Genomic DNA, 25,871 nt, shown 5'->3' with positions numbered 1-25,871 from the left:
GGGCAGTACTACTGGGGGCACAGCTACAAGGGGCAGTACTACTGGGGGCACAGCTACAGGGGGCACAACTACAGGGGGCATATACTGGGGGAACAGCTACTGGGGGCACAGCTACAGGGGGCACAGCTACAGGGGGCACTACTACAGGGGACACTGCTGCAAGGGGCACAGTTACAGGGGGCACAACTACTAGGGGCACTGCTACAGGGGGCAAATTAACTAATTAACTGGGGGCCCAGCTACTGGGGGCAAATCTACAGGTGACACAACTACAAGGGGCACATACTGAGGTCACTGCTACAGTCTCGTGTGTGTGTGTGTGTGTGTGTGTGTGTGTGTGTGTGTGTGTGTGTGTGTGTGTGTGTCTGTGCTGTGTGGATGTGGGGGGGAGGGTGCAGGCAGGGTGTGCCCTAAGGCAAACCAGGGATAGCCCATTCAAATCCCCCCTCTCCACACCTATTTCTCATTTCAAGAATCCTCTCCTGCAAAATTCAGTATTGTTTCTGCGGTATTAGTATGATATCCCGCCGCACGAGATGCCGAATGTCATTATATCGGCATCCCAAGCGGTGGAATGCCGGCAGGACGGAGAGCGCAACTAAGCCCCTTGCAGGCACGCACGTCATTGCAAAACTAGCCAAGCTTGTGTACCTTATTCTCTCTTGGGCCCAAATATATTAAGCCTTAACAAGAGATAAAGTGGTGACGGATAAAGGCCCTCATTCCGAGTTGATCGCTCGCTAGCAGTTTTTAGCAGCTGTGCAAACGCATAGTCGCCGCCCGCGGGGAAGTGTATTTTCGCTTTGCCGGAGCGCGAACGCCTGTGCAGCAGAGCGGCAGCAAACACATTTTGTGCAAAACAAGACCAGCCCTGTAGTTACTTATCCTGTGTGATGATTGCTGCTAAGAATGACACGGTAATGACGTCAGATACCCGCCCAGCAAACGGCCGGCCACACCTGCGTTTTTCCAAACACTCCCAGAAAACGGTCAGTTGACACCCAGAAACTCCCACTTCCTGTCAGTCTCCTTGCGTCCACCAGTGCGACTGAAAGCGTTGCTAGAACCTGTGCAAAACCACAAAGCTCTTTGTACCAGTACGCCGCGCGTGCGCATTGTGGCGCATATGCATGCGCAGTTTTGACATTTTTTTAAATGATCGCTACTCAGCGAACGACGGCAGCTAGCGATCAACTCGGAATGAGGGCCAAAGAGTGATAAAGTACCAGCCAATCAGCTTCCTATCTGTCATTTTTCAAAAGCCTGTGACATGGCAGTTAGGAAGCTGATTGGTTGATCATTTATCACTCTTTTTTCGTCTCCACTTTATCTCTTGTTAAAGCTTAATACATTTGGGCCTTAGCAAGGTACAGCCTCAATATTAACAATTCTTCCAATACCCGCTGCTAACCTTTGCACTACCGCAGAAGCCAACATTTTGATTTTAAAAAACATTTTCTCCTCGGTAACACCAGATACAGTTGTGCAAATGAGCGTTTTTACACTTCTGCCATTTATAAAGGACCCTTTTATGCTGCCCCCTAAACATTATTACTCTGACCATGTGGCTGATTTGCCTGCATGATACTACAGATCTGAATATAATAACATCTAGACACACGCCTTCTCATACAAATTATTCATACGTGTGACAGCTGCCATCTTGTCAGAGCTCAGGAGGAGTTTTCTGCAAACAGCGATAGCAAATCTGCCACCCAAACAGCCAAAACCTTGAAAAATGACACCTAAAGAAAGATGTCTTACAACAACAAGCCAAGATGATTGCGTAAATACATTGAAATTAAGTCCGGATCTTGTATACTTGTTTTGGTCCTAGGAGGCAAATTAGGCAGATGAAGTTTTTGGAGAAGTATACAGGATAAATAGGCATCACTTGGCCCACCCAACTTGCTCTCTCTATACTCTGTACAACTTCTATAAACTTCCTTTGATCTCAGGGCTCTCCTGCTAAACAGTAATTGCTCACATTTCTGAGTGTCACCTCCAGTCATTTTCACAGCGTGGTCCATTGTTGACTTTTCCTTTGAAAAACACTTTCCCATCTGTGTTTTTTGGAAGTATCTTTTACATCCTGCCCTTGCTTTTCTTTATTAGCAAGAAACAGTGTCAGACATTTTATCTCCAGGGCATATGGCTGCCAGTTGTTTAAAAAGGATTAAAAAAAGTTGTATAATATTTACAAAAGTTGTGTAACTACTTCCATGATGAATGCCCCCATCAATTTCGACCAAAATCCATTTCAATTGCATGGCATTTATCGGGGTGTGGATAGTTCAATTGTTCTTGATCCTAGGCCTTTTAAAACAAAAGAAAGTATCACTTTAGGGGGGAAATGTGTCAAAACATGGAGAGAGATAAAGGGCCTAATTCAGACCTGATCATAGCCCTGCAAAATTTAGCAGGGCTACGATCAGGCACACTGACGTGCGGGGGGATGCCCACCACAGTGCTAGTCCGCCCCGCATGTCAGGCCCGCACCCCTCCCCTTCCCTGCAGAAGTACAAAAGCATCGCACAGCGGCAATGCTTTTGCACTTCAGGAGTGGCTCTCTGCCAGCGCAGTTTTTGCGTGCTGGCCGGGAGCTACTCGTCGTGTGACGTCACGCAGCCGCTGCGGCCCACCCCCCGCACAGTCCGGCCACGCCTGCGTTGGCCGGTCCGCACCCACAAAGTGGCGGCCAAATGCCGCTGTGCCGCCCCCTCCCGCCCAGCGACCACCTCTGCCTGTCAATCAGGAAGAGTCGATCATTAGGCAACGGCAGCCGTCGGCTGCCAGCCATGCGCCAGCGCACTGCAGCACCGGCGCATGCGCACTTGTGACCTGATCGTCTTGCTGCGATGAACGGCAGCTTGCGATCAGGTCAGAATGACCCCCAAAGTACCAACCAATCAGCTCCTGTCATTTTCAAAAACATGCTATAACATGAAGCTGATTGACTGGTACTTTATCTCCGTCCACTTTATCTCTCTCCAAGGATTAGTACATAGACATAGATTGGTACTTTATTTCTCTCCATTTTATCTCTCTCCAATGTTCGATAAATCTCCCCCTTACACTTTTATGGGGGGTATTCAATTGATGTTGGATCCTTTCCGACGGATTTTAGGATTTAGCCGTTCTCAACAATGTCAATCCAACTTTTTTAAAGTCGGATTGACATTGTCAGAAATGGGGCTAAAACCTGACGAATTTGGTTGCTAATCTGACAAAACACGTGGATCCGCGGCTGATCCACTGATCCACATGTTTTCCGGCAAGTCAGAATTGCCGACCTGACGGAAAAATGGCAGCCCAATTGAATAGGTCGGAACACTATCCGACCTACAAAAAGTCGTAAACTGCCGTCTTTCCGACAAGTCGGCAGTACCGACTTGAATTGAATACCACCCTATGTTAGATTCCCGTTGTTGTATTTTATAATTTGTATACTTTAGCTATTATATTTTAAACTTGACAGATTTCTGATTCATTGGGAATAAGACAATGGTGGAAATGGAATGAATAGAAGCTCTCAACATTTTTGGCACTTTTTGCAGCTGGATTAAACCAGCTTGATTTTGCATTTCTGAAAAAAAAAGCTACTCTTTAAATCCCACTACAAAAACCACTGCTCGCTCCATTCCCCCAAGATGAGAATTAAGGCAAGAAGGGTTTTTAGTTGTTTAACACATAATAAAATGAGTAGAAATGGATGAACTCTAATGCATTATTCAGTGAAGCGCTGTCGGTTTCCATCCACTTCTATACATTATGGCGTGCTAAAATTTTAAGTGCAGCATTACATTTTTGGGAGGTACTGGAGGAAACATTCCTATAGAATCTTACGGTATTGTATTACAGATTTGTACCAATTTTTAGTGCACTATGGGGGTAATTCCAAGTTGATCGCAGCAGGAATTTTGATAGCAGTTGGGCAAAACTATGTGCACTGCAGGGGAGGCAGATATAACATGTGCAGAAAGAGTTAGATTTGGGTGGGTTATTTTGTTTCTGTGCAGGGTAAATACTGGCTGCTTTATTTTTACACTGCAAATTAGATTGCAGATTGAACACACCACACCCAAATCTAACTCTCTCTGCACATGTTCTATCTGCCTCCCCTGCAGTGCACATGGTTTTGCCCAACTGCTAAAAAATGTCCTGCTACCATCAACTTGGAATTACCCCCTATGTGTACAGTTAAGTGATTTGTGAAAGTTAAACAAAAAAAAGCTTAAAGGAAGCAAGCGAGACCTTAAGCTACGTACACACTGGAGTGATGTGTACCCAGACGATATGGCGGCCGACGTAGCCATATATAGACTCACCACTGCACACTACATATTCCTTTTGTGGGAGGTATTACTTGGATGTGTTTACTGAACTGAATTATTTGCTAATAATGTGTGGTGTATGCATACCCTCCAGCTGTACCTTTTTAGCCAGTACAGTACCGTTTTTTTATGGTCTGTACTGGGCCAAAAGGGGCCATGTACCGATTTTTAGCGTCTCCCTTGCCCTATACTTTCCTATGGTAGCGCCGCGTGGCCATGCCCTCTTTGCCCGTGGCCATGCCCCTTTTCAGAATTTGTTCCAATTTGTTCCAACGGTCTATGGCTCAGAACAGATGGTTAAATCAAATTGACTGAGATGCTAATTAAGTCACCTGTGGCCAAGCATGGATAAACTTAAAACCTGGACCGTTGGGGTACCTTGAGGACCGCATTTGGGAACCTCTGGTATAGGGTATATGACTTATTTGTGAATAATGTATGACATACATGACGTATTGATGTAAGAGAGCAGCAGAATGTTACAACTATCAATTCATTTTCTTTGTCCCTGTTTACACTTGGGCTCATTTACACAAACATTGCACTTAGGTTATTTGTCTACTGCAAGTTACACAATGAAGGCAAATGTATCATTGTTTGCTGTGGTTTATTGCTAACCTTACACCTATATGCGATGTTAGGCAATAAGCTGTAGTATATTTAGAACAGTCCTGCAAACAAGAGACATCATCATATCAGCCACCACTTAGCAAATGCTAACAATACTGATATAAATGATTGTATAGTATTATTATTATCCTTTATATATAGGTATATATGGTGCCACAAGTGTTCTGCAGCACCTAACAAAGTACATAAAACAAATGAGCAAAATAAGAGAACAGCAACTTACGGTGCAAGACAATGTAGGACAAGTATATGGTATATAAACCGTTGCTGCTTCAGCGGACAGGACACTGAAATAAGCATCAGGGTGGCAGAAACCGAGGGTTAGGTGCCATTGTAGGGAGTATGGCATAGAAGATAGTCTAAATAAGAGAAGGAAAGACACATGAGGGGAGAGGGCCCTGCTCATGAAAGTTTACAATCTAAAGGGGAGAGACAGACAGGGGTGACACAGTGAGTGTGGAACAGAGGGTTAGGATAGGAGAGATGACTTAGGCCCTCACTCCGAGTTGATCGCTCGCTAGCTATTTTTTGCACAGCAGCGATCAGATAGTCGCCACCTCTAGGGGAGTGTATTTTCGCTTTGCAAGTGTGCGAACGCTTGTGCAGCCGAGCAGGACGAAAACGTTTTTTGCAGTTTCTGAGTAGGTCTGGACTTACTCAGCCCTTGCGATCGCTTCAGCCTGTCCGGTCCCGGAATTGACATCAGACACCCGTCCTGCAAACGCTTGGACATGCCTGCGTTTTCCCTACCACTCCCAGAAAACGGTCAGTTGACACCCATAAACGCCCTCTTCCTGTCAATCTCCTTGCGATCGGTTGTGCGAATGGATTCGTCGCTAGAAGCCTTGCACAGCAACGATCCGCTTTCTACCCGTACGACACGCGTGCACATTGCGGTGCATACGCATGCGCAGTAGTAACCTGATCGCTGCGCTGCGAAAATCTGCAGCATGCGATCAACCTGCAATGACCCCCTGAGTCTGATGAAGAAGTGGGTCTTGAGTGCCTGTTTGAAGTTTTGTAAAGAGGTGGAGAGTCTGATAGGGAGAGAAAGAGTTCCAGAGATAGGGAGCAGCACATGCAAAATCTTGGAGGTAGGAGTGGGGTAATCAGTTGGCAAGAAAGGCGGCATGCATTTGTGAAGCGAGGAGGACAGGTGGGAGTGTAAAAGTAGATAAGGTGAGAGATGTAAATGGGAGAGGAATGGCTCAGAGCTTTATACTGTAAGTGAGGGTGAGAAGCTTGAATTGGATTCTGAAGGGGAAGGGGAGCCAGTGAAAGGCTTGTAAGAGAGGGGAGGCAGACGTAGTATGCTTGGAAAAGAAAGATGAGCCTGACAGCAGCAATGAGGGTCGACTGGAGCGGAGAGAGGCAAATGTTAGGACTCTACTTTGAGGGTTAGGATGCTGCAATCACCTCATTTTGTGTCATTTCTTCTAGGGGTAGACTATTCCACCCAGGGTGATCCTAAGCAGTGCGCCCCAGATGGCTGCCTAACCTGGTACCTTGAGAGGGTGGAATACTCAACCTGTGGAAGTTATTACCCAAAATGCCTACAACAACCCTGCATTATGCTTACGGTGCACTCTGGGTTTTCTTTTTTATGTCTGTTGCTGTATTACTTAACTCTTCTGTATTATGTGCATTGTTTTTTATGTCTGTAAAGCTCCTTGAGTCCTGTTGGAGAAAGAGTGCTATATAAATAAAATTATTATTATTATTATTATTATTATTATTATTTTAATGATGTCAGGGAGGCTAGTCAGGAGGAGATTACAGTAGTCCAATCTAGGGATGACCAGTGAGTGGAGGAGGGTCTTAGTAGCATCCTGGGTGAGAAAGGGTCTGATCCTGGAAATATTTTTTAGATGAAACCGGCAGGTTCGCGAGAGGTGCTGAATATGTGGTTTGAATGATAGGGAGGAGTCAAGGATTACTCCAAGACAGCGCACTTAGGGGCTACTGGAGATAGTTGTACCATCAATAGATAATTCAATTGTGGGAGGTAAAGTTATGCGGGAGGATGGGAAAATGATCTGCTCAGTCTTAGACATGTTAAGAAGAAATAGCAGAGAGACAGCTGGAGATAGGAAAGAGGGGGAGAGGTCAGGGTAGGAGAGGTACATTTCAATATCATCAGCATAGGGATGATATTGGAAGTCAAAAGATCTAATGAGCTCACCTAAAGAGGACGTATATATAGAGAGAAATAAGGAGGTCCAAGAACAGAACTTTGGGGGATACCTACTGTTAGTGGAAGTGGGGTGGGGTGGAGTCATTAGAGGAGACAGAGAAGGAATGATCAAAGAGGTAGGTGGACAGTCTGGAGAGGGCAGTATCACGCAGACCAATGGTGTGAAGGATTTGTAGGTGGAGAGGGTGGTCCACAGTGTCAAAAGCAGCCGAGAAGTCAAGGAGAATAAGCAGAGAGTAGTGGCCCTAGGATTTGGCAGCAAGGAGGTCATTGTACCAATGCATCGCTTATAGGTTTTTACTTGTGCTATATATGTGGAGTTGTAGTATTATAAGTGTTGCTAATTAGTCTGACATTTGTCAGACATTATAAGGACCACAGGATTAGAATTGTCATATTTTTATTATCATTTATGGAAAACATGTTAATTCATAGTATAGCCACAGAAAGCGGTGCAGAAAAACCAATATGAAAGTAGTGGTGGGGGGGGTTTTGGCCAAAATTGTATTTTTTTTCTGGGATTTGACGTTTCTGCAAAATGAGACATCACATGTATCTGGGGAATCTTAGCACATATTCTGTAGCGCTGTACAGTTGGTCATTTCCGTAATGAACTACCCTGCATGCCTGGCAAAGGATCCATAAAACTGCTGACAGAACCATTTTACAGGGTTGCCCTGTACAGCAGATTTTCTAGCTTATTTTACTTAAATTTTCCCTTATCTCAGCTCATGGGGAGATAAGCATCAGATGGGTGTAAATAAATACTAATAGTGATAAGATATTTCTACACTCTGGGAATTTATTACAAAGTCCCCACATGAGGGCAACACACATGTAGAAGGTGGCCCAATTCTGATATAGTTCTTGTGCTGGCCCTTCATCCTAGCCCTTCATCCTACTTATCTCTCCTTGAAGATTCAACCTCACTTCATGATGCTTATCTGTTCCCCCCAGGGCATGCTAAGCCACGTCCAACGTTATGACGGTCACCACTGCAAGCTGACAGCGGATGCAGACTGAGACGTGGCTCTTTGCTTCATAAGAAGCGATATCTCCCTTCTTTCTTGATATGCTGCCTGAGGCAAAGTACTCCTCTCCTCCCTTCCCGGCCTCTATAGCCTTGTTGTACAAAGTACTCTTAATAATGCGTCCTGAATTAACAAGATCAGCTGGAAAGCCGGGAGAGCATGGGGAATGGTAAAGAGAAATGTTCTTGTAAAGTTAGGACCTGCGTTTGAGGCAACAAATAGTTGATGACACTTTGGTGACGTGTCTGACGCAACTCTTAATTCCTGCTTGGCAAATGGTTTCATACAATGTCATATATAAATCATTATGGTATACAGCAGTGTTTTAATCTTGCCCAGACTTTCCGCTGTAGCTCTGTTTAAAAATGTGATGGAGAATTTCTTCCTCCATCCATCATACATAGCAGAAACATATTCCATAGTGTACAGCCAAACAGCATCTGGACACAGTGGTGGTTTTGGGGGGGGGGGGGGGGGGACACAAACAGCAAAATGGAACAAGATCAGTTTACGGTGACCGACAGGCTGTTAAAACCCTCTGTTCAAGAACCGGGGTGTAGGTCCACCTTTCCACAAACCGTTTACTTACAGTACATTTCAGATGATTAAAGACCTACCCCAGTCGGCTTTATGAACTCTACTAATACTCAGACAGATCTCTGCAGATGTGGTTTGGTATTCATCCAAATAGTTAGGGTGTTTAGCAAATATGTGTGCCTGGCAAATCCTTGTATGCGTCCAGCTAAAGCCATATGTACTGGTGTTCTATTGTCAGGAAACAATTTAAGATATGGGGGTAATTCTGAGTTGATCGCAGCAGCATGTTTGTTAGCAATTGGGCAAAACCATGTGCACTGCAGGGGGGGACAGATATAACATTTGCAGAGAGAGTTAGATTTGGGTGGGGTGTGTTCAATCTGAAATCTAAATTGCAGTGTAGAAATGAAACAGCCAGTATTTACCCTGCACAGAAACAATATAACCCACCCAAATCTAACTCTCTCTGCACATGTTACATCTGCCCCCCCCTGCAGTGCACATGGTTTTGCCCAACTGTTAACAAATTTGCTACTGCGATCAACTCAGAATTAGGCCCATGGTTTCATCATTTTGACTTCTGCTTAATTTTAACATGTAAACGATGGCTTGGATTCAGTACAGTCATCTCCAGAATCTTCTGTAAAATATTTCAGTGCCTGGTTTCTTGATATATGGATTTGTTTAATCAATACACAAACACAGGCTTTTATCGAATACTGTCAAAAGGATTTACTATAAAATAAAAAAGACTACAAATTGCAAAGAACATCGGGTCTAGGGTTGCCCTATGGCTACACAGACTGGCCGCAGCAGTAGCTACTCTGAAGCCATGTTTCTCTGCATATGTGATTGCAGCAGAATGCAGATACATGCCCCACAAATGTCCATGACACGCCTGTGTTTTTGCCGCCACTCCCAGGTAACTCCCCCAAACAGTCCCTTCCTGTCAATCACTCTGCGACTATGACCTCACTGCGAACGCGATTGAAAAAAATCCCTTGACGCATGCGCACTGCAATCGCGACACACGTGTAGTCTGCTGATAATCGCTCAATTGCGCGAACATCGGCCAGTGCGCACAAACATAAATCACACCCATTGTCATTCAAAGGATGAGAACCCTTGCTGATGTCCCATGTTCTGACCCTCACAGTTCCTTAAACTGAAATAGCTACTTTACCCAGCGCCGACAAGTAGAAAGAGCCCAAACGTAAACCTTTGGTATACGTTTCTAGCAAAGGTGTCAGTTGAACAAACTATAGCTGTTTTATGGTATTGGACGCCCTTTGTTTTGTTAGTAGTAGGGGAGGGGGGTATGTCATGTAAAAATGATGGGAATTATCATTAGACAGTTGGCAATCAAGAGATTTAACCCAGCTGGGGTGCCAAAGGAGGAGGTTCTCAGCAGCATCTGTTGTAACCATAATCCCACTTGGGATACCAAACAATTGGTTGCACATGATTTGTCTTATTTAGCATACTTTTTTTTTTTTTTAAACAAGAGGTGTTCCAAACTATAATAGTGATATGAAGATGATGTGATGTAGATCTTCATGGTGTCTGATCTACAAGACTTCCACGTGTATCCTTGTTAATCTCTACTTTTCTCTCGCAGGTATTGACCAGGGGCAGATGACATATGATGGCCAGCACTGGCATGCAACAGAGAACTGTTTCTGTTGTGCCCACTGTAAAAAATCACTACTTGGACGTCCTTTCCTGCCCAAGCAGGGGCAGATATTCTGCTCAAGAGCATGCAGTGTGGGAGAAGATCCCAATGGCTCAGACTCTTCGGACTCTGCCTTTCAGAACGCCAGGGCAAAGGAATCCCGGCGTAGTGCTAAGATTGGCAAGAATAAAGCCAAGCTAGAAGACAACAACATGAACCAATTACATGTAGCTTCTAATAGACTTTCAACAGACGTTGACCCTCTCTCTTTGCAGATGGATTTGCTAAGCGTATCAAGTCAAAACCCGAGCCTGAATCGAGATCAGCTGTGGCGAGGCAGAGATCATTACGTTAAAAAGATAGAGAGGAGCCAATCCCAGAGTCCTCTGCAGCTTCTCAGCCAATGTAACATAAGGACTTCATACAGTCCTGGACAAGGGGCAGGTGCCCAGGCAGACATGTGGGCCAAGCATTTCAGCAACCAAAAAAGAAGCCTCTCAATGATGGGGCATAGCGAGAGCTTCTCTCAAGATGGCAGGGAGGATTACTACCAAGGCAGACTAAGGCCACAGGAAAGTTTTAGCGATACGTCTAGTCACAGCTTTAATGAAGCAAGGTCAAGTCTAAAGGTTCCGGAAGGCAAAAATATGAATTCGCAGCAATGTCGAACAAGGCATCCAATCAATGCACTTAAATTCACAGAAGGGTTAACTCCGACAGAACAAACTCCTAGAGGTTCAATGGAGTCTCTTGCACTGTCCAATGCAACAGGTAAGACCCCAACATTTCAACAAATAATTGTTGCTGAACACAATTTTCAAATTATTATTAGTATTAAAAATAACATACGCACATTTTATGGGAAATGACAGGTAAAATGTTTTTCTCCCAGGATCCAGACTCGCCTCAGTGTGTAGAAAAGCAAAGGTCTCATACCTTGAACCCCCACTATTTAGGCAACATTAAGGTCTGCTATTCATCAGACCGACCGGCAATCAGGCCAAAGATCGGGGCAATTTCCCGCCAGTACACACCAGAAAAATGGAATAAATGATGGAGCGATCACTGTTCCGTCCTTCAGTTATATGCATGGCGCCGCATGTGATAGTGCACGGTTGGCCATGCAGCATGGGAGTTCTGATACGGCAAATCGGACCGATATTGGCCTGATTTGTCCCCATCCTAACAGTTGCCATCCCGTCAGCTTCCATCTTGCACAAGCCATTAATATTATAAATTCTCTAAGCTGTGAGCAAGGAGTATTGTGGGAGGGGTATTTACCAAAACTTCAGGAGTTCCTGGCAAGTAGATCCTTGTTTAGTTGGTTGAGCCAAGATGTTTCATAGGGAAAAAAAACCATTATAGCTGCACTTGTCATCCCCTAGGGAGCAGAACGACTCTGGGTTGCATCAGTGACCTGCGACGTAATTACAAAAGAGATCTGTATAATTGACTTACAGTCTCCTTGGTAACGGAAATGGTCTCTGTAGGAGAGTGAATTTAATCAATTGTTTGTATGGCATACTTTTATCAGTATTATTTGTCTTTTGCTAGTGAAGTGTGTAGGAAACACTCCGTCACTCTATCTTTGGGACAATACTGCATTGGAAAGTCGGAGTAGAACTGAACGGACCATTTTACCTTCGGGCTCTCTCTGTTTAGTTTAGTTGGGCTTTAACTCAGCTGAACCGTTGTCCCAGTGTGACTTGGCTGCATACAACTTCACAGGGGATAACCAAGCAAAGGAGGAAGGGGGGGATTGTCTGGATAAGGCAATGTACATCTGTTACAGACAAGAGGTTTAAGGTCATTTCTCTGAGAGATGTGCCAAGCATGTCTCCATTCCTCTATTTACTTTTCTTTCTTTAATTTTGCAACCAAGCTGTGTTTAGAAAAGGGAGTTCACGTTGATGTTAGTGACATATAAATTACCAAGGAAAATAATTCATCTGTGTAGATATAAATAAGTGAAATATGAGAGAGTTTAATAAAATAATTAGTAATGCGAGTGCAGTGCTTGAAAACGTAGTTTCTACTGAGTCGTTTGTAAGGGTAAATTACATGTATTTATAACATATCATTTTTACATTGACTGTAAAAGGTGACTAAGACATATGGACATAGTTTATGCTGTGTAATTTAGCCCTCTATTTATAGTGTACCGGTCTCCTACACATTGTGAGACAGACATTTAAGCTGAATTAATCAGAACAGGAAGAAGAGGCAGCCATTTTGTAGACTGAGACAATAGTCATTTGATTGTATCCGTTCATTAGAAACAATCACTCAGACACTGAGGACATTTTGTGACAAATAGTAGATGGTTCCTGAGAATCTTTCAATAGGAAGTGCCTTGTGATGGTGCTAATTCCTAGTGAATTAATTATCTATATTATGAATTTTGCTTTAGCCTGTAAAATGGCCGCCTCTGCTTTGTGTGGACAATGGGTGCAGTTTAATAAATAACAGCTGCCATAATGTCTGTTTGGATGACTTTGAACTTGCCAATGCCTGCACTGCTATAACATTTACTAAAATGTTTCATAATATATCCTATATATCAGGACGGGACAATTTCTGGTTGCCATGACAGGCGCATGACTGTCAGAAATCACTGTAATCTCTTTTAACTTGTAATAGCTCTAAGATGAAAAAAGTGTGGTGGTGCACTGGCAACATATACACATGTAATGGGGGTTACAGACAGTTGACATGTGTGATGGGGCAAAAGAAGGCTGACCCAAAAGTATAATGGGGCACAAGCAGGTGGCACAAGTGTGATGGGAGTACAGGCAGGTGACCCAAGTGAATTGGGGGGTACCTACAGATGACACAAGTGTGATGAGGGTACAGACTGTCCACCTAAGTATGATGGTGCACTGGCAAGAGATACACGCATTATGGGGTTACACACAGATGATGCTAGTGTGATGAGGGATATAGACTGGACACCTACGTGTGATGGGGCCAAAGTAGGGAGACCCAAGTATGATGTGGCACAATCAGATAGCACAAGTGTGATTGGGGTACAGGTAGGTGCACCAAGCAAGTTTGGGGTACAGACAGATGACACAAGTGTACTGGGAGACACAGGCTGGATGTGTAATAATATGTAATATCTCTGGTAATTATATACTAATTATTATATATCATGTAATGTTACCTGATAATATGCAGCACAACAACTATATATTCAAATTTCTTGTTAAAGCACGGACTCCTGAGTTTTGGAGAAATTTGCCTAGATCTGATATATGTAATTTGTGTATATTCTAGCACGCTACACTTGTCACTACCCATTCAGTTCCTATTTGCTGCCTGTGGTGTCGCTATTTGCTCTGGTGCTTCTAGCACAGTCTGGTCTTTATTGATATAGACCAGACTGTGCTAGAAGCACCAGAGCAGAGAGCGACACCCCAAGCAGAAAAGTGGAATTGCACGTGTTGTGATAGGTGGAGGGTGCTAGAATGAACACTAGGGCTGTATTAAGGTCTGAGGGGGCCCCTGGGCAACAAACTTGTAGGGCCCCTAGCAATAAAAGTGATATAGTGGCAATGCTATAAAAAAAAAGTATAATTTATTAGTAAACTAATAACCCCTTAGGAAGATTTCCTGATTCAATATTAATTACTAGTTACCAGCCCGTCAAAATGACGGAACAACATAAGTAACATTAAAGTAATGTTAACGCAGGCGGCTGTGTGTGCCCGAATGGAGCAACACTTAAATTCAAGTGTTGTGCACACCGGCAGCCACTAGATAGGGCCCAACGGAGCAATTAAATTGTTGCTTTGTTTGGGTGTGCACAGCCCCCGGTGCTGACATTACTGTTATGTTGTTCCGTCATGTTGATGGCCTGGTAATTAGTAAAAAACATCCATGATTATACTAAATATTGTTCCCTGCCGTGGGCGCACTGCACCAACCCTCGTCATCACTGACTAAAGGCTACACTACAGGGGGGAACCCGGCCAAGCTGCCACTGCCGCAGGCTCCACTGTGGTTGTTTGAGCTGTGAGTAACACAGCGCCTCACTCAGCAGCTCCGTCATAGTATCCCAGGAGACCGAGGGCGGCGCAGTGAAAGTGAGTGTCTCCAGAATTTGCTTTTCCGCGAGACTGACTGTGCACCACCAGTGCTCCTCAACGGCCAAATAGAGGATTTTAATCATTGGCGTTTCTATAAGGGTGCAATGTGTGTGGTGCACATGGGCCCCTGGGTCCAGGGGGAGCCCACACCATACACACTGCACCCATTTTTAAATACTTACCTTTCCGGAGTCCCGCGTAGGGTGCTGTAGCTGCAGCAAAAATATCACCCAAAATTGCAGCTGCGCATGCGTAGTATTGAAATTAATCTCCGGAACATGGCGGGCGCCATGTTTCCGGAGACCTGCGCATGCACAGTAGACTCCACCATAATGCTGAAGCCTACTGCGCCGTGGAGAGTAGGGGGCCAACCCGGAGTCTGCATACTGTCCCCCTCCTTTAAAATGCTCCTGATTTTAAAATGTGCCACTAACAGATTACAGGGTCAGATTCAGGGGGACAGAGTGTGGTGGCTTTGGGACGGACGCCCCAGTCGCCCCTCCTTTAATCCTATCCTGATGAACACTATGTAATGATCTGTATGAGTTCTATTCCATACATAGAAGTGTGCGCTGTGTATATTATTATTATTGTGAATGACCACAGTGAAGGGGTGAAATCGTGACATTCCCTCTATGGTGTATTTGTATTGGCAGTGCAGTGCGGACGATCCCCCACTGATCACATGACACCTCATAATTATCGCTCACTGAGCATGTGAATACATTTTCTACTATGCGATAGGCTGAAGAGGCACCAGGTCTGAGTGTTGTCCCTCACTCGCTGCACAATGTTTTTTTGTGACAGTGTGTTATCATATATTAATAATCACATCAGCACAACCACAGGATGATGCAGAAAAATAGATTGTTGTGACATTAGCAGTGCCTCAGAGGTCTAACCTCTACTGTGAAATCTGCAGCAGCCATTGCTCCCCTGAAGAAGGCCAATGAAAATGCTGCTGACAGTCTTCTCTGCACTGTGTAATAAAAAAAAAAAAATTTAGTTTGAACACTGCTGAATGTACTGCTGTCATTACAAGTGTAGGTGATGTCCCAGGATGCAAATTCCAAAGCCCTGTGCCAGAATAGTTATGGAGGTGCAATTTACTGTCTGCTTGGCTGCAGCCTCCAGCGATCGTTCTGCCCTAGTGTAATAACAGTGACTTGTTCTGGCATGTGTCTGTCATATACATCACTTTACATATTTCCATAGCTTAAAAAGCCATTAATCATAATTGTAAGTTCTGTGTCCATAAAATAAATTTATGGTCTCCTCCGGCTCCTGGTATCTGTGAGGAGCCCAATAATTTGCCTGTCATAACCGTGGTTCCTTCACATGCCATGTTGTCGTTGTTGGAAAATATGTGACGTTTGACCTCCGTCTAAGGGGAATTATCATTAAGACTTTTGCTGTGAAAATTATCATAAGTCGCACTTACTTCATACTTGTCTACCTGACCCTCTCCATGAGGGAGAAAATGCTCTGTTCCTGGACTTTCCTGGTAATGTATGATTGCCATCACCTGTGGTGAAACACCTTTCTTATCAATTAACTAGCTCACCACAGGTGATGGCAAACATACATTACCAGGAAAGTCCAGGAACAGAGCATTTTCTCCCTCATGGAGAGGGTCAGGTAGGCAAGTATGATTTACTTATATAACCCCAAACTGTTATTTGTTCAGATATGTAACCGTATTCAGTGATCCCCTCTGCGCACTGCAGCAAGTCACTAGCGTTCAGGCTTTACCACATTTCATTCAGTTTGCAGAAAATATTGGGCATTCGGGAGTTTTGCAGGAGAAAACCTCCGAGCAGGCAATTCTCTGCACATCTCTGCTATCCTTGCTGTAAAAGTGCAATCGTCATCAAACCATATCTACAGTAATTTAACGTTACACAGAGAGTAATTTACTTACATTGCTGAAAAGTGCAAATTTGTACAAAACCCAAAGCAATCAGTCAGCAAATAGCTTTCATCTGCCTACTGCAAGCTGTACAATTAAAGCCTTATAGGGGTATCCAATTAGGTAGCCTCCTTTTTCAGCCGATATAAACAGCCTGATTTTTGTCCGATGGTCATTATTGCGCTATTCAATTATAGGCCAAAATAAAGGACCCGCAGTCGTGCCGTAATACATGGAATCCATGGATTATACTTGCGGTGCCTCCTAGTCATCATAAATCATCCTGACATCAACTTTTCCACCTTCCAATGACACTTTTACCATAGGCTAATTTCTTGAATTGTTTAAGAATCATTTAGGCATATTTATTATTCATTTTAGTTTATTATTCAGTTAAAAAAATGACTTATTTCAATGTGAAATATTTTAAAACTTTAATGTATTATTAATTCTTTAGTCTAAGAAATATGCATTATTATTTTGGGGATGTAGTTGATATGCCGACGCCGAATCCCGAATGCTAACAATGCTGCCAGACAGAATGCCGACCCACAGGGTCTATTCCCACTCATGGATGTCCACGACACCCGTAGAGTGGGAATAGAACCCATGGCGAGTGCAGCAAGCCCTTTAAGGGGCTTTGTTGCTCCCCCATCGGCATTCTTCTGTTGGGATCCCAGTGTCGGTATGCCGACCGCCGGGTTCCCAGTGTTGGTATGCTGACCGCCAGGATCCCGGCAGCTGGCATACCATACCCAAGGCTTATTTTGTACAAATCAATACAATACAATGCTGATTTTGTACAAAGCAATACAATATTGATGCAATGGTTGTGAAATAGGCATGGAAAAGCCTTCTCCAATGAAACTACCCCTCTGGCGATAACCTCTTACCACTATAGAGCAATGGAATAATGGACCCCATTACCTGGAAAAACACCAGTTTTCACCAAGACCTATTCACCCCGCTAATTAATAGCTCTTACTTCCGCCTCCAAGACTTCTCCAGTGCTGCCCCTAAATTATGGAATGTTCTTCCTCTCTCCATCAGATTCTCCCCCAATCTCTATTGCTTCAAACTCTCCCTTAAAACTCACATATTTACCCAAGCATCCTGGACAACTGTACGTTCTCTTCTTACCTCCTTACCACCTTACCTGCCCCTTGTATATCCCTATTTAATTATCTCAGTGTTTTTATTAGCGCTGAGATGTAGAACTGGATACTTATGATGTTTGGAGTTAAGTCGGGTCCCATAATATTTAGATTGCTTTTTGGAACCAGATGTCGTACTCATTATTATCAATCTGATTGACAGTCGGGAACAGTTTTCTAGTCTGGGTGACATGTCATTGCAGTTTGCAGTTGCTGCTGCAATTTACAGTATGTCGCAAACCTTTTGTGAATTCTCTTTAAGTTGAGCTGTGACGGCCGTGGAATTACAGTGAGGGTATAGCTAACGTTTACCTCCATTTATGTTACACCTTTGACAATATCTTGTCTACATGTATGACAGATCGCTAGAAACTGCCTTCACAAGAGGCGATTTGTTAATCATCATTGAAAGATTGTGTCTTGTTGCACAGTCTCTGTCTGACGTATATACTGTACATGGAATCACAGTACAATAGGGACAGAGGGGGATTATATGGGCCCAAAATTCCCTTACTCCACATGGAAATGTATGAAAACCAGTGCACTAGAACCCTGGGCGTTGCCATAGCAACTAATGTGATTATTGCTGTTGTTTAGTCTCTAAAATGTTTATTAATATTTCTATAGTACCGTTATATTCTGTAGCACTGCTGCATCTGATGATTGATCTAGGCCAGGGGTGTCAAACTCACATAATTTTGCAACCCGCGGGCAGGGGCCCTTTTGCTGCCCATTGGCAGGTGGCGACAGAACTGTGTCCCCGACGTTCTACCTCTATCCACTTATGGAGACGTTGCCCCGCTGCCTGCACCACCCACTGTCACCCATGCGGCAGTGTGAAGCAGCTAGCAGGGAGCCCTGACAGACAGCCGCAGCCCTGACCCCTGAAGCAGCATGCCCACAAAGGAGCATCCTGCTAATATAAGTCTCTGGGCATGCTGCACAGGGGGATGGGGGTGTAATGGGGGCATTATGTGTATCAGGCACTAGACTGGGAGACATTATGTGTAACTGGTATTGTTCTGCGGGACATTATATGTAACTTGCACTATACTGGGGGACATTATGTGTAACTGGCACTATACTGGCCGACATTATGTGTAATTGGCACTAGGGACATTATGTGTAACTGGCACTATACTGGGAGACATGTGTAACTGGCACTATACTGGGGGACATGTGTAACTGGCACTATACTGGGGGACATTATGTGTAACTGGCACTATACTGGAGACATTTATGTGTAACTGGCATTATATAGGGGGGACATTATGTGTAACTGGCACTATACTGAGGGACATTATGTGTAACTGGCACTATACTGGGTACATTATGTGTAACTGGTATTATATAGGGGAGACATGTGTAACTGGCACTATACTGGGTACATTATGTATAATTGGCACTATACTGGGGGACATTATGTGTAACTGGCACGATACTGGGGACATCATGTGTAACTGGCACTATACTGGGGGACATTATGTATAACTAGCACTATACTGGGGGACATTATGTGTAACTGGCGCTATACTGGGGGACATTTATGTGTAACTGGCACTATACTGGGAGACAGTATGTGTAACTGGCACTATGCTGGAGACAGTGCGTAACTGGCACTATACTGGGAGACATTATGTGTAACTGGCACTATACTGGGAGACATTATGTGTAAGTGGCATTATACTGGGGGACATTTTGTATAACTGGCACTACTGGGGGAAGTTATGTGTAATTGGCACTATACTGGGGGGACATTATGTGTAACCGGCACTATACTGGGAGACATTATGTGTAACTGGCATTATTCTGGGGGTACATTATGTGTAACTAGCATTATACAGGGGGGACATTATGTGTAACTGGCACTCTACTGGGGGACATTTTGTGTAACTGGCACTATACTGGGGACATTATGTGAAACTGGCATATACTGGGAGACATGTGTAACTGGCATATACTGGGAGACATGTGAAACTGGCACTATACTGGGAGATATTATGTGTAACTGGCACTATACTGGGTACATTATGTATAACTGGCAGTATACTGGGGGACATTATGTGTAACTGGCATGATACTGGGGGACATTATGTGTAATTGGCACTATACTGGGAGATGTGTAACTGGCACTATACTGGAGGACATTATGTGTAACTGGCACTATACTGGGGGACATTATGTGTAGCTGGCATATACTGGGAGACATGTGTAACTGGCACTATACTGGGTACATTATGTATAATTGGCACTATACTGGGGTACATTATGTGTAACTGGCACGATACTGGGGAACATTATGTGTAACTGGCACGATACTGGGGAACATTATCTGTAACTGGCACTATACTGGGGGACATGTATAACTAGCACTATACTGGGGGACATTATGTGTAACTGGCACTATACTGGGGGACATTTATGTGTAACTGGCACTATACTGGGGGACATTTATGTGTAACTGGCACTATACTGGGAGACATTATGTGTAACTGGCACTATACTGGGAGACAGTATGTGTAACTGGCACTATGCTAGGGACATTGCGTAACTGGCACTATACAGGGAGACATGTGTAACTGGCACTATACTGGGAGACATTATGTGTAAGTGGCATTATACTGGGGGACATTTTGTATAACTGGCACTACTGGGGGAAATTATGTGTAATTGGCACTATACTGGGGGGACATTATGTGTAACTGGCACTATACTGGGAGACATGTGTAACTGGCACTATACTGGGAGACATGTGTAACTGGCACTATATTGGGAGACAGTATGTGTAACTGGCACTATGCTGGGGACATTGCGTAACTGGCACTATACTGGGAGACATGTGTAACTGGCACTATACAGGGAGACAGTATGTGTAACTGGCACTATGCTATGGACATTGCGTAACTGGCACTATACAGGGAGACATGTGTAACTGGCACTATACTGGGAGACATTATGTGTAAGTGGCATTATACTGGGGGACATTTTGTATAACTGGCACTACTGGGGGAAATTATGTGTAATTGGCACTATACTGGGGGGACATTATGTGTAACTGGCACTATACTGGGAGACATGTGTAACTGGCACTATACTGGGAGACAGTATGTGTAACTGGCACTATGCTGGGGACATTGCGTAACTGGCACTATACTGGGAGACATGTGTAACTGGCACTATACTGGGAGACATGTGTAACTGGCACTATACTGGGAGACATTATGTGTAAGTGGCATTATACTGGGTACATTTTGTATAACTGGCACTACTGGGGGAAATTATGTGTAATTGGCACTATACTGGGGGGACATTATGTGTAACTGGCACTATACTGGGAGACATTATGTGTAAGTGGCATTATTCTGGGGGTACATTATGTGTAACTGGCATTATACGGGGGGACATTATGTGTAACTGGCACTCTACTGGGGGACATTTTGTGTAACTGGCACTATACTGGGGGACATTATGTGTAACTGGCATATACTGGGAGACATGTGTAACTGGCATATACTGGGAGACATGTGTAACTGGCACTATACTTGGAGACATTATGTGTAACTGGCACTACACTGGGTACATTATGTATAACTGGCACTATACTGGGGGACATTATGTGTAACTGGCATGATACTGGGGGACATTATGTGCAATTGACACTATACTGGGAGACGTGTAACTGGCACTATACTGGAGGACATTATGTGTAACTGGCACTATACTGGGGGACATTATGTGTAGCTGGCATATACTGGGAGACATGTGTAACTGGCACTATACTGGGTACATTATGTATAATTGGCACTATACTGGGGGACATTATGTGTAACTGGCACGATACTGGGGAACATTATCTGTAACTGGCACGATACTGGGGAACATTATCTGTAACTGGCACGATACTGGGGGACATGTATAACTAGCACTATACTGGGGGACATGTGTAACTGGCACTATACTGGGAGACATTATGTGTAACTGGCACTATGCTGGGGACATTGCGTAACTGGCACTATACTGGGAGACATGTGTAACTGGCACTATACTGGGAGACATTATGTGTAAGTGGCATTATACTGGGGGGCATTTTGTATAACTGGCACTACTGGGGGAAATTATGTGTAATTGGCACTATACTGGGGGGGACATTATGTGTAACTGGCATATACTGGGAGACATGTGTAACTGGCACTATACTGGGTACATTATGTATAACTGGCACTATACTGGGGGATATGTGTAACTGGCACAATATTGGGGGACATTTATGTGTAACTGGCACTATACTGGGAGACATTATGTGTAACTGACACTATACTGGGAGACATTATGTGTAATTGGCATTATACTGGGGGACATTTTGTGTAACTGGCACTATACTGGGAGACTTTATGTGTAACTGGCATTATACTGGGGGAACATTATGTGTAACTGGCATTATACCGTGGGGACATTATGTATAACTGGCACTCTACTGGGGGACATTATGTGTAACTGACACTATACTGGGAGACATGTGTAACTGGCACTATACTGGGGAACATCATGTGTAACTGGCATATACAGGGAGACATGTGTAACTGGCATTATACTGGGGGACATTATGTGTCACTGGCACGATACTGGGGGACAGTATGTGTAACTGGCACGATACTGGGGGACATGTGTAACTGGCACTATACTGTGGGACATTATGTGTAACTGGCACTATACTGGGGAACATTTATGTGTAACTGGCACTTTCTCTGACGTCTTAGTGGATGCTGGGAACTCCGTAAGGACCATGGGGAATAGCGGCTCCGCAGGAGACTGGGCACAAAAGAAAAGCTTTAGGACTACCTGGTGTGCACTGGCTCCTCCCCCTATGACCCTCCTCCAAGCCTAGGTTAGATTTTTGTGCCCGACCGAGCTGGGTGCAATCGAGGGGGCTCTCCTGAGCTTCTTAGGAAAAGTTAGTTTTAGGTTTTTTATTTTCAGTGAGACCTGCTGGCAACAGGCTCACTGCATCGAGGGACTAAGGGGAGAAGAAGCGAACCTGCCTGCTTGCAGCCAGCTTGGGCTTCTTAGGCTACTGGACACCATTAGCTCCAGAGGGACCGAACACAGGCCCAGCCTCGGAGTCCGGTCCCAGAGCCGTGCCGCCGGCCCCCTTACAGAGCCAGAAGCAAGAAGAAGTCCGGAAAATCGGCGGCAGAAGACATCAGTCTTCACCAAGGTAGCGCACAGCACTGCAGCTGTGCGCCATTGCTCCTCATGCACACCACACGCTCCGGTCACTGATGGGTGCAGGGCGCTGGGGGGGGGGCGCCCTGAGCAGCAATATGAACACCTTGGCTGGCTAAAATACATCACATATAACCCCCAGGGCTATATGAATGTATATTAACCCCTGCCAGATTCCTGAAAAAAGCGGGAGAAAAGTCAGCCGAGAAGGGGGCGGAGCCTATCTCCTCAGCACACTGGCGCCATTTTCCCTCACAGCTCCGCTGGAAGGACGTCTCCCTGACTCTCCCCTGCAGTCCTGCACTACAGAAAAGGGTAAAACAAGAGGGGGGGGGGGCACTAATTAGGCGCAGTATAATATAAACAGCAGCTATAAGGGGAAAAACACTCTGTATAGTGTTATCCCAACATATATATAGCGCTCTGGTGTGTGCTGGCATACTCTCCCTCTGTCTCCCCAAAGGGCTAGTGCGGTCCTGTCCTCTATCAGAGCATTCCCTGTGTGTGTGCTGTGTGTCGGTACGACTGTGTCGACATGTATGAGGAGGAAAATGATGTGGAGGCGGAGCAATTGCCTATAATGGAGATGTCACCCCCTAGGGAGTCGACACCTGAGTGGATGGGCTTATGGAAGGAATTACGTGAAAGTGTCAGCTCTTTACAAAAGACGGTTGATGACATGAGACAGCCGGCTACTCAGCTTGTGCCTGTCCAGGCGTCTCAAAGACCATCAGGGGCTCTAAAACGCCCGCTACCTCAGATGGCAGATACAGACGCCGACACGGATACTGACTCCAGTGTCGACGATGAAGAGACGAATGTGACTTCCAGTAGGGCCACGCGTTACATGATTGAGGCAATGAAAAATGTTTTACACATTTCTGATAGTACAAGTACCACTAAAAAGGGTATTATGTTTGGTGAGAAAAAACTACCTGTAGTTTTTCCTGCATCTGAGGAATTAAATGAAGTGTGTGATGAAGCGTGGGTTTCTCCCGATAAAAACACCCCCTAGGGTGGATAAAGCGCTCACACGCTTGTCTAAACAGGTGGCACTACCGTCTCCTGATACGGCCGCCCTTAAGGAACCTGCTGACAGAAAGCAGGAGAATATCCTAAAATGTATATACACTCACACGGGTGTTATACTGCGACCAGCAATCGCCTCAGCCTGGATGTGCAGTGCTGGGGTGGCTTGGTCGGATTCCCTGACTGAAAATATTGATACCCTGGATAGGGACAGTATATTACTGACTATAGAGCATTTAAAAGATGCATGCGTGATATATATATATGCGTGATATAAAATATATGCGTGATGTTGCCGACTGGCATCAAGAGTAAGTGCGCTGTCCATATCTGCCAGAAGAGGGTTATGGACGCGGCAGTGGTCAGGTGATGCTGATTCCAAAAGGCATATGGAAGTATTGCCTTATAAAGGGGAGGAGTTATTTGGGGTAGGTCTATCGGACCTAGTGTCCACGGCAACTGCTGGGAAATCCACATTTTTACCCCAGGTAGCCTCTCAACATAAGAAGACGCCGTATTATCAGGCGCAGTCCTTTCGGCCCCATAAGGGCAAGCGGGCAAAAGGCTCCTCATTTCTGCCCCGTGGCAGAGGGAGAGGAAAAAGGCTGCAGCAAACAGCCAGTTCCCAGGAACAGAAGCCCTCTCCCGCTTCTGCCAAGTCCTCAGCATGACGCTGGGGCTCTACAAGCGGACTCAGGCACGGTGGGGGCCCGTCTCAAGAATTTCAGCGCGCAGTGGGCTCACTCACAAGTGGACCCCTGGATCCTTCAGGTGGTATCTCAGGGGTACAAATTGGAATTCGAGACGTCTCTCCCCCGCCGTTTCCTAAAGTCTGCCTTACCGACGTCTCCCTCCGACAGGGAGGCGGTATTGGAAGCCATTCACAAGCTGTATTCTCAGCAGGTGATAATCAAGGTACCCCTCCTGCAACAGGGAAAGGGGTATTATTCCACGCTGTTTGTGGTACCGAAGCCGGATGGCTCGGTGAGACCTATTTTAAATCTAAAATCTTTGAACACTTACATACAGAGGTTCAAATTCAAGATGGAGTCACTCAGAGCGGTGATTGCAAACCTGGAAGAAGGGGACTATATGGTGTCTCTGGACATCAAAGATGCTTACCTACATGTCCCAATTTACCCTTCTCACCAAGGGTACCTCAGGTTTGTGGTACAGAACTGTCACTATCAGTTTCAGACGCTGCCGTTTGGATTGTCCACGGCACCCCGGGTCTTTACCAAGGTAATGGCCGAAATGATGATACTCCTTCGAAAGAAGGGAGTTTTAGTTATCCCTTACTTGGACGATCTCCTGATAAGGGCAAGATCCGAGGAACAGTTGGTGGTCGGAGTAGCACTATCTCAAGTAGTGCTGCTGCAGCACGGTTGGATTCTCAATATCCCAAAATCGCAGCTGATCCCGACGACACGTCTTCTATTCCTAGGGATGATCCTGGACACAGTCCAGAAAAAGGTGTTTCTCCCGGAAGAGAAAGCCAGAGAGTTATCCGAGCTAGTCAGAAACCTCCTAAAACCAGGCCAAGTGTCAGTGCATCAATGCACAAGGGTCCTGGGAAAAATGGTGGCTTCCTACGAAGCAATCCCATTCGGCAGATTCCACACAAGAACATTCCAGTGGGACCTGCTGGACAAATGGTCCGGATCGCATCTTCAGATGCATCGGCGGATAACCCTGTCCCCAAGGACAAGGGTGTCTCTCCTGTGGTGGTTGCAGAGTGCTCATCTTCTAGAGGGCCGCAGATTCGGCATTCAGGACTGGGTCCTGGTGACCACAGATGCCAGCCTGCGAGGCTGGGGAGCAGTCACACAGGGAAGAAACTTCCAGGGCTTGTGGTCAAGCCTGGAGACATCACTTCACATAAATATCCTGGAGTTAAGAGCCATTTACAATGCTCTGAGCCAAGCAAGACCTCTGCTTCAAGGTCAGCCGGTGCTGATCCAGTCGGACAACATCACGGCAGTCGCCCACGTAAACAGACAGGGCGGCACAAGAAGCAGGAGGGCAATCGCATAAGCTGCAAGGATTCTTCGCTGGGCGGAAAATCATTTG

The 25,871-nt window shown here is 45.1% G+C and overlaps 1 protein-coding gene across 4 annotated transcripts in view; it reads left to right on the top strand.

Annotated features, from left to right (window-relative positions):
• PRICKLE2 (prickle planar cell polarity protein 2) overlaps window positions 1-25,871 on the top strand; it is a 514,558-nt gene that overhangs the window by 476,680 nt on the left and 12,007 nt on the right. For all 4 annotated transcript variants that reach the window (XM_063940917.1, XM_063940918.1, XM_063940919.1 and 1 more), the window contains one exon: window positions 10,345-11,169. In XM_063940917.1, the coding sequence (XP_063796987.1) occupies window positions 10,345-11,169 (825 nt within the window). The remainder of the gene's footprint in view (window positions 1-10,344; window positions 11,170-25,871) is intronic.

Source organism: Pseudophryne corroboree, chromosome 9 (assembly GCF_028390025.1).
Source record: "Pseudophryne corroboree isolate aPseCor3 chromosome 9, aPseCor3.hap2, whole genome shotgun sequence".
In the NCBI taxonomy this organism is placed as follows: Eukaryota; Metazoa; Chordata; class Amphibia; order Anura; family Myobatrachidae; genus Pseudophryne; species Pseudophryne corroboree.
Note: the sequence above shows the minus strand (reverse complement) of the source record. Positions and strands in the feature narration are given on the sequence as shown.